Source organism: Palaemon carinicauda, unplaced genomic scaffold (assembly GCF_036898095.1).
Source record: "Palaemon carinicauda isolate YSFRI2023 unplaced genomic scaffold, ASM3689809v2 scaffold10, whole genome shotgun sequence".
Lineage (NCBI taxonomy): Eukaryota > Metazoa > Arthropoda > Malacostraca > Decapoda > Palaemonidae > Palaemon > Palaemon carinicauda.
In genome coordinates, this window is record NW_027168482.1 from 534622 (window position 1) to 545000 (window position 10379).

General features: G+C 47.0%; 1 protein-coding gene across 8 annotated transcripts in view; it reads right to left on the reverse strand.

Moving 5' to 3' along the window:
• The window catches only part of LOC137635197 (G patch domain-containing protein 2-like), a 784198-nt gene that overhangs the window by 514260 nt on the left and 259559 nt on the right, over positions 1-10379 (reverse strand). For all 8 annotated transcript variants that reach the window (XM_068367662.1, XM_068367664.1, XM_068367658.1 and 5 more), the window contains one exon: positions 326-536. In XM_068367662.1, coding sequence (XP_068223763.1) covers positions 326-536 — 211 coding nt within the window. The remainder of the gene's footprint in view (positions 1-325; positions 537-10379) is intronic.

Here is a 10379-nt window from a genome sequence, read left to right on the forward strand (position 1 = left end):
CTAATACAGTACTTTTAAGATTCATGGTTGACAGCATAGAAGATGGTCTCTTAAACACTTATTTTAGCTTAAGAAATAAATAGAAAGGATTAAAGGATAAGGTGACTTTTATCAGGAAATTCAAAAGCTGGGATTATGAATACAGCAAAGAGCATTTCCATTGGTACTGTATTTCTCTTAGTTAAAAAGTGGTTGTGTTTATCTATTTATTTTATCCCCACACATTCTTTCATAATTTTGGGCTGTAGTGTAGGTTAGTATTTCAGTATAAATGCATTTAAAGATTAAACAAGATATAAAAAAATAGCCTTCGATCCTGCATTACCTTTGCCGATGATGACAGGCCAAGATCATTGTCATTCCACCAAGACAGCCGATTTGAAAAATTTCTCTGGCGTATTTGGTTGTTTGACCCAGGGACTCCATAAACAGGATCTGGCTCAGCAAACCAGTCACTCTGCTCATCATCAGCTTCTCTTCCTTCATCACAGGTGTATATGCCAGCCTCACTTTCACTACTGTCATTACTGTGATCCCTAGAAAAAAATACAAATAACACTTTCAGAGTTATACACTACCACTGATCACACACATAGAGTATATATTTTATCTTTCTCAGTACAGTGAATTAAAAACCCACACACACACACTCTCTCTCTCTCTCACAGTGTTTTATCTTTCTCTGTACAGTGAATTAAAAAAAAAACACACACACACACTCTCTCTCTCTCTCTCTCTCTCTCTCTCTCTCTCTCTCTCTCTCTCTCTCTCTCTCTCTCTCTCTCTCTCAATTGAATATTCACTGACGGAGCCGTCATAACTAATTTCCTAAGCTTTATAATCAAGCACCACAGAGCTACAAACTATAAAATATCGTGCATTGGAAACATGAATGAAACTCCTGTCAACGTTATGCGATTCAAATACCAGGATAATAAAATATGAGAGAAGTATTTCAAATAAAACTATTGAAATTAGTATGCAGATTGGAAAATGATAGATCAAGAAACAATCGTTTCTTTTAGCAAATATTAAATATCCTTCGGTAGCATGCCGTAATAATAAGGGGGTTATTTGATCCCAAAATTGAGGTTGACGGTGGACTACGCATGGTTGAACAGCGGATTTAAATGTGAACAATGCATAAGATTATAATTTTCTATGTTTTTAATTATAAACAATACTAAAGTGTGAATATATGCATTATTATTGGATACAGTTAATTGAATCATCAGTTTAATCAAAATCCATTTTATTTCAAATGGAGCTGTAATTTTTTACCATAATAGATATACACTGTACAAAGAGAGCTAGGACCAGCTGGGTGGAGAGATAGGTAGTGGCACGAAGCACTCCAAGTGTAGCGCAGCGTGAATTTTATTGCGATTATAAGAATTTTTATTTGATAGGTATTGTGTTGTTCTTATGCATGAAAAACTGAAGTCGCTAAGCAAGAACCTGCGATAAATGAGGGCCAACTGTGCTAGCACTATCGCCATTAATCTTGTGCTTCATTGCACTACCACTAGCAACCTATTTATTAGCAATAGTTAACGTTATTGTAATTTACGGTAATAAGGCAAAACTACAGCGGAGGTCACACACAAACAGCTACAACGATCACAATAGCAAACACAATAGATTTTGATTAAAGTGGGATGGTGTTCCCCACCCTGGGTGGGGGCAGCTGGATCGGGACCCAGTCGGGAGTGGCACTAATTTCAAAATTGTAACTCCACGGAGTTTGAACATATTTTTAACTTGCAGTAGTTACATTCGTATCTGAAAGTTCGTAAATCGGACTATCTGTACTGTACTTGTATTTATGGACTTGTGGAATGCTACAGGTAAATTTTCTTCATTTCTTAAATGAAAAATTGTTTTAGGATACGAGCTTCTTAAGTTGTGAGCTTGCTCCCAGAATTAATTTAAACTTGTAAATCAAGGTACAGGTACTAGTGTATAAGTGAATCTGCCGATAGAGAGGGTGAATGGAGAAAAAAAAGATCAAGATACTGTACTTACTAGTGGAAAATATCTAAAATTTTAATTAGTAAAAAGTTGTAGATTTCTTTCTGGAAATCTAAACAGCCTCTATATCTGCAATTACTTTTTTTGGGCTCAAGCCATGACGTCCTGATGGAAGGTTCCTTTCGGTAGCTTCCTTGGGTATATTAACTACAAGGATATTCCCAGAGAATTAAACCACAGGTTATCACAGAATTCTTACTTCTGGTGCGAGTATCCTAAAGGTTTCCCTTTAAGACATCGTATATCAACAGGGGACGCATGTATTAACACGCCACATAGCTATCTGCACCCCATATAGAGTTAACACTTCGATATGGAAAGGTGGAGAATAACTGGGGAGCCGTTCCACAGTTACACTCGTCCGTGGCTACTTTTGGTACTCGAAACGTAAACAAACGGGCGCCATTGCTAAATGACGTCACGTCCGTCCTCATCCTTCTGCTTGTAGCTACCTTGCTTAGACGGATTTCCCCTTGTGCGATTTTCATCGACTTGCATCGCCGTTATGTCTCTACCTTCAGCCTCGCCTTCTTCTGGAAAGTTGAGTACCAGGTCCCAGTATTGTTTAAATAAGCTCTGGCCGTAAAGTAACTTATACTTTTCGTAATATTTTGTGTTTTGTAGCGGATCTGTGCTGCTACCGGACACGCCATTTTATGGCGTCGCTGTTCTCTTGCATGCCTTATTTAGCTAGTCAGAACAGCCTTTTCCGGCCTCTTAACTAATTGATATTGTTAGTTATTTAGTCTTCATAGCTAGGAACTTCATATATCGTGTTTTAACGCTCTATTATCCGGTCATCGCCTGACCCCATACTAGATTGCTAGCTTAGCCCCTAGGCTAGATTGCCTAGCACTTGTGTTCATGCATGATATATACCAGTGATCCTAGGTTAAGTTATGAAGATTGGGGCATTATTAAACATACTGTTAACTGTGATGCAAGTGTTTTTCGCCTTCAGGGACCATATAGGGGACCGGTTTGATTGCGTACCTTTCTAACCTAACCTAAATGTAGGAACCCCTATATGCTCCCTATATCCCCTGCCTACGGGCATTCCCTCTGCATGGCCATGCTTCCCCTTCTATATAGGGGAATCTTGTCCACAATCAGAGTATTTATCGCTTCTCTGTCTACCTTAAGGGAATGATCCCCCCTTAGGGTTGCGACCGAGAAAGAGGAACGGTTCTGTCCTTCCTCAGTTGCTTATGGTTAGGTTACTTACCCTTCCATGCAACTTGCGATGTGTCTTTCAGCCTACCTAGCATGGGAATTAACACTCCTTATCTAGGTTAGGCCTTGGGGTTGGGCTAGTTCTGTACTTTTATAGTTTGAGACGGTACTCTTGCACCGTTCTCATTCTGGTTACCTACCCTAGGCTAGGGAGCGTCCTCCCCTTCCTTGGCGGCCGTTCTTGTACAGAGCCTCCCCTATGGAAGACCCCTCTTCTTCTCCCTCCCCACCTATCCCTTTGGTGTAGGCTAGCCCATACATAGGCTGGCCTATACACTTCTGTCCCTAGTCCTACAACTCCTCCCTTGGGTGGAGTGATAGGGCTATCTTGTCTCCTGTTGAGCAGGCCGCTCTGGTACACATACCCTTCATAGCGTTCTATGGGGGTAGCCACTGGCAGCGATTTGTCCAACAGGGGGTTCCCCCTCTTGAGTGTACTCTAACCCTCCCTTGGGTTACCCTGGCACCCGGCCGGCTGCCGGCCCCCTGCCATTGGATGCTAGGAGGATCTATTCCTATCATGGGTACACTCTCTCTGGAGGGATGCCGGAGGGGTATGTGGTCTTACCCCTCCAATCCCTCCTTATCTGTCTCTCTATCTACCCTGGTGCCGGTCCCTTGCCGCCTCTACTGCCGGCGATATCGCCCTACCCTTTGGTGACTCTCTCTCATAAGATACCCTCCCTCCTCTAAGTCGTCAGCCTTCCGTGTGCCGGGGGGCTGCCGCCTTCCGTTGGCATACAACCGATGACCCACCCCTCCCTTACCTAGTTTCGGTTGTCCGACCTTCGGGCCGGCCTCCGGCGTGCCGGCATTGATTGCCGGCATTGATTGCCGGCGGTCTGGGTATACTACCATATACTTCATTATCTTATGAACTGATCACCAAGCCGTCAGCCTTCGGCTGCCTCCCCCTCCCCCTCCCGCCGGCGTTCCGCCGCTGTGCCGGCGGTCGCCAAGTTGGTATTATGCTTAGATTCTCAATGTGTCTGCCTTAATGCCTTACACCCTGCTGGAGCGGCCTCCGGCGTCCCGCCGGCCTGCCGGCGCCCTCCGGAGGCACCAAGGGACTTGCACCCCTTCTACTACCTGTCGACAACATGCCGACAGTCTTACACTGCAGCCAGATGGCTTAGCCACTTCTACGTATAGGTATTGTCTTACCATTCTACTAGTGGCTGTGCTGTCTTCTTGCACATTACAATTTTGCAGCATACTCTGTGTGTCTTAGCACGGTCGGTTGCCGGAACCTAGATCTATAAGGGGTCTCCCACTACCCTTTTAACCCAAGGTACTGAGTGGTCTCAGTCCCTGATACACCTCGCAGGCAATCTCTGCTAGAACTTAGCTTCTACCCACTATGGCGATCCATGCGGATTTCCGTTTTGTGTCCCTCGGTCACAAATGAAATTGCCTATTGATAAGGTTACGGTAACCAACTGGGCGGGATTCACAAGTATGTGTCTATCTTCTTCCTTTCCCGCTCCTATTCTCAAACATTACAATATTCATGAATTATCTAATGTTAGGTTAAATTTTGACTACTTAAAATTTAACCTTTGAGTAATGTAAGTCATTCTTATGCCTTCCATATACTCATGATCTCTTTCTTTTACAGGAGGAGTATATGAAGTGTGAACACAACTTCTGTGGAGTGAAACGCCCGGACTTCTACGGGCACAAGGCGTGTCGGACCCACGCCCCCTGCGCCGCCAAGAAAGGCGACCTGAAATTCTGGGACCCGCAGCACTGTACAGTCTGCAAGAGTCGTCTGGTCGAAGCGTTCGACGATCCTCCTTCAGCGGAGGTAAGGGACAACGCTTGGGAGAAGCTACGCAAGTGGGTGCGTGGCTTCCAGAAGAACGCCACCGGACCGTATCTCGCTACCGAAGATTTGAGGGCCTTGCTATTCCCGAAGGCATCGAAAGACTCAGTGGTCCCTAGTGATCAGATTCCTACCGTCCAGATAGTGGTGGAACCTGATGTTGTCATGGCCCAGTCCATGCATGAGTGCCGTCTAGATTCCGACAACGTGGAACATATGTCGGAAGTGTCGGAAACTACGGAGAGGAACCTCATGGGCGAGGAGCTCGACTATGAGGAAGATCAGGTGGAATACCCTGAGTCGGAGCAAGAGGTCGCTCCCACTTCTACCCCTGCACCAACTCCTACACCGATCGAGGAATCCCTTCCTTCAACGTCCGCCACCCCTGACCCTATCCCATCAGGCACTCAGGAGATCTTCAAGATGCTTGAAGCTCTCATGGATAAGAAACTTCGCGAGACCCACGAGCTATTCAGGTCTAACCTCGGAAGTTCTAAGCAACCGAAAAGGATTTCGGTTAAGGACCTCCCTGCCTGCTCGGATACTAACCCATGGAGGTATGCCGAGCACATGCCGATCACCACGGGCAAGATCTTCATCAGTGAGAAGGTCGGCTCGATTGCGTTGGAAGAAGTGGAGTTCTTCCCGAACTTTGAGGCTTATCCGGACTGTTACGTCCGACTCAGGTCCGAACCCGCCTCTAAAGAAGAGACCGAACCGAAGGAGGTAATTGTGTTCGATCTCTTGAAGACCCAGGCTATGCTAGCCAACACGGTGAAGAGTAGGGGCTTCACCAATTCCAAGATGCCGGCGCTTAGTAAAAAGCACCCAACCTTCGTCGCACCGGACAATGCGACCTTCCCCTTTCTTGAAAAGGCCTTCACTGCGGTACTGAAAGCAGTGGAAGAAGGGAAACCTTGCCCTGTACTGGAGGAGTGCAGGCCCTTCTCCCTGACTACTTCCCCTGATGATAGACACTGGAAAGACGTCCAGTCGACATTCACAGTGGGGAAGCTAGAGCCTGACGTTGCTGGTCGTCAGTTTAATGAGGACCTCCCAAAACTCAACGATCACCTCCTTCGTAGGGAACATGATACGAAGGAAAGGCTTGCCGCATCAATGTCCCTCCAGGTACAGCTTGAAGTCATGGCCGGTGACACTAGGGTTCCAGACTTCTACATGGTCCTTGCCAAAACGCATTTGGCAACGGTCATGAAGGACCTGTACAGCTTCACTAGGGCTCGCAGAGCCTGTCGTGAATTCGTGTTCGCGAGCGCTACAGTGAGACACGAACCCCGGAGGCTGATTTCCTCCAACATCTGGGGTAAACACCTCTTTCCCTCCTCCCTAGTGAAAGAGATCGCCGACAAAGCCGCCACGGAGAACAGGAACCTTCTCCATAAGTGGGGCATGTCGAAGAAAAGGAAATCCTCTCAGGACGACGGCCCTCAACCTAAGAGGAAACCTCAGAAACCAAAACCCCAGCAACGTCAACAGAGACGGCAGTTTCCGGGTTCCGCTACTCCCCAAGTGGCAGCTCAGCCACAACAGACCTTTCAGCTGGTCACCCAACCGATGGTCTCTCAGTCACCGGTCTTCACCCCTGCATTTGAGCAGCAAACCACTACCTTTCGTCCCAAAGGTAGAGGCTCAAGCAGAGGTTCAGGCAGAGATGTGTCTCGCCGTCCCTCCAGAGGCAAAGGAGGAAGGGGAGCTAGCAGCCGAGGTAGCAAACCCTCGGGAAGCCAGAAGCAATGAAGTGCTTCCGGTGGGATCGTTGGACCTTCAATCCCTGGGCACACAGCATCGTCAAGAAGGGACTAGGCTGGAGCTGGACACAACAACCCCCAGCCTTCCAGCAATTTTTCCAACAGTCAACCCCCCTCCTGGAAGAGTACGTCCTAGAACTCTTGAACAAGAAGGTGATAAGGAGGGTAAAGTCAACCAGGTTCCAAGGGAGACTATTTTGCGTCCCCAAGAAAGACTCCGACAAACTCAGTGTCATTCTAGACTTATCCCCCCTCAACAAGTTCATCGCGAACAACAAGTTCAAGATGCTGACTCTTCAACAAATACAGACCCTCCTGCCTCAAGGGTCCTACACGGTCTCTATAGACCTGGCGGATGCCTACTGGCACGTTCCTATGAACCATCACGCTTCCTCCTACCTAGGATTTTGACTCCAAAGGAAAAGTTACGCCTTCAGGGCCATGCCCTTCAGGCTCAACGTGGCCCCACGGATCTTCACCAAGCTGGCAGACGCCATCGATCAACAGCTCCGCCTTCGCGGCGTCCAGGTGATGGCCTACCTAGACGACTGGCTGGTCTGGGCGACATCGCCCGAAGATTGTGTACGATCCTGCAACAAAGTCACCCAGTTCCTAGAACACCTGGGATTCAAGATAAACACCAAGAAATCTCACCTCTCTCCAGCTCAGAAGTTCCAATGGTTAGGAATCCATTGGGATCTTCAGTCACACCGCCTTTCCATCCCACAGAAGAAAAGGAAGGAAATAGCAGGGTCTGTCAAAAAACTGCTGAAATCCAAACGGATCTCAAGACGACAGCAGGAACAAGTTCTAGGCTCTCTACAGTTCGCCTCTGTGACAAACCCAGTGCTTCGCGCACAGCTAAAGGATGCCGCGGGAGTCTGGAGACGTTCTGCATCCATCGCTCGAAGAGACCTCAAGAGACGGCTCCCAAACAGACTTCGGTTACTCCTAAAGCCGTGGTCGGAAGCAAAGGCCCTGAAAAGGTCCATTCCTCTTCAACACCCACCTCCATCACTCAACATCCACACGGACGCTTCGCTGGAGGGTTGGGGAGGTCACTCCCACCAACGACAGGTTCAAGGGACATGGTCTCCCCTATTCAAGACGTTTCACATCAACATCTTGGAGGCCATGGCGGTCCTTCTCACTCTAAAGAAACTCTCTCCGCCTCCCTCGATCCACATCCGTCTGACTCTGGACAACTCGGTGGTAGTCAGATGCCTCAATCGTCAGGGCTCGAGATCGCCCCAGATAAATCAGGTACTTCTTCCGATCTTCCGTCTGGCAGAAAAGAAGAAATGGCACCTGTCTGCAGTTCACCTACAAGGATTCCGCAATGTGACAGCGGACGCTCTATCACGGACAAACCCAATAGAGTCGGAATGGTCTCTAAACGCAAGATCCTTCTCCTTCATCTCTCACCAAGTCCCGGAACTTCAGATCGATCTCTTCGCAACGAGCGACAACAATCAACTTCCTCGTTATGTGGCCCCGTACGAGGACCCCAAGGCAGAAGCAGTGGACGCCATGTCACTGGATTGGAATAGATGGTCCAGGATATACCTGTTCCCTCCCACCAACCTTCTGCTGAAAGTCCTCTCCAAACTGAGAACATTCAAAGGGACAGCGGCCCTAGTGGCTCCCAAGTGGCCTCGGAGCAATTGGTACTGTACCCCCTGGTCCTGGAGCTGCAGCCCATGCTGATCCCCCTCCCGGGCCCAGTTCTCTCTCAGCAAGTACAGAAGTCGACTGTCTTCGCTTCATCACTGAAAGTCAGGGACCTTCATCTCATGATTTTCTCTCCCTAGCCGCAAAGAAAAGGTTTGGGATCACGAGGAAAAGTCTAGACTTCCTCGAGGAATACAAGACCGAATCCACACGACGGCAATACGAATCATCCTGGAGAAAGTGGGTCTCGTTCGTCAAAGCAAAAAACCCTACGGAAATCACCATTGATTTTTGCATGTCCTTCTTCATTCACCTTCATGGACAAGGCTTAGCAGCTAACACGATTTCTACCTGCAAATCGGCTTTGACTAGACCACTACTGTACGCCTTCCAGATTGATCTGTCCAGCGATATCTTCAATAAACTACCAAAGGCATGCGCTAGACTACGCCCAGCACCTCCGCCAAAACCTATCTCCTGGTCCCTGGACAAGGTGCTCCATTTTGCCTCTAACTTGGACAACGATTCGTGCCCTCTCAAGGATCTGACTCAAAAAGTTATATTCCTTTTTGCTCTCGCCTCGGGAGCCCGAGTCAACGAAATAGTAGCATTATCAAGAGACGAGGGTCATATCCTGTTCACAGATACAGGAGAACTTACCCTCTTCCCTGATCTGACGTTTCTCGCAAAAAACGAATTACCCACCAAGAATCTGCCCCCTGAAGGAAGATGTCTCTCTATGTCCAGTAGAGAGTCTCAAGGTCTATCTTCGAAGAACTTCAGACTTTGGTGGAGGCCAACTCTTCAAAGGAGAAACATCGGGTAGCGACCTGTCACTGAAACAACTAAGAGCGAAAACCACCTATTTCATTCGCAGAGCGGATCCTGACAGTACACCCGCAGGTCACGATCCTAGAAAAGTCGCGTCTTCTCTGAATTTCTTCCAGAGTATGGATTTCGAAAGCCTCAAGAGCTTCACAGGATGGAAATCTTCGCGCGTTTTCTTCAAGCACTACGCGAAGCAAGTGCATGAAGTCAAACATTTCGTGGTAGCCGCAGGTAGTGTTATGAAACCTGCAGTTTAACTCTGCATAGAACAGCGAGTTACTTGGGACTTTAACTCTACGGGTGCCTGTGTTGACCCTCGTGTGATACATAGTGATTTCATGGACACTTAGTGTTTCTAATAGACTGTTCTGACCAAGGTGAAATGTCATAGACTTCACATGAGTGCCACATGCCTAAGGGCATGATGTGTTTTTTCCTCTGTTAAAGACTGACGTTCCTCTAGAACTTGTGCTTTCTAAATTTTTTAATTTCTTTCAGATTCAAGATTGAAGTCTTCCAATGTCTATGTACATTATTCATTATTGTAAATTAACTTTACATTTCTTATTGCATTTGTTACTACTATAACCTGCAATTTATGAAATAAAATGTCTATTTTATTACTTGTGCGTCTCTCTTCGCTCCTATTTACACTATGAAATACATGAATGTCATAGTTTCATTTACCCCTTTCCTATGAAATGAGAAGAATATGTTTTGTCTGTATTATATACTCACCTATGCTGTGTAATATTCCTAATTGAATACTTACCTTCGCCATACCTTCAAGACCAGATTGTTCTCTAACAATGGAATATAGTGATTAACTATCACTCATCTACTCTTGAGAATGTTCCTACACGAATATTGACCATTCTGTCTTGTCTCCGAGTCCTTCACGAACTCTCCTCAGGGTGAGTAGCCCTTCGATGACCACTTTGAATTTTGGTATAACCCGTTGGGACTTCTCTGCCAGGGGGGGCAGGAAGCTGGATCCCCACGGAACCTCTACCGAGGTCACA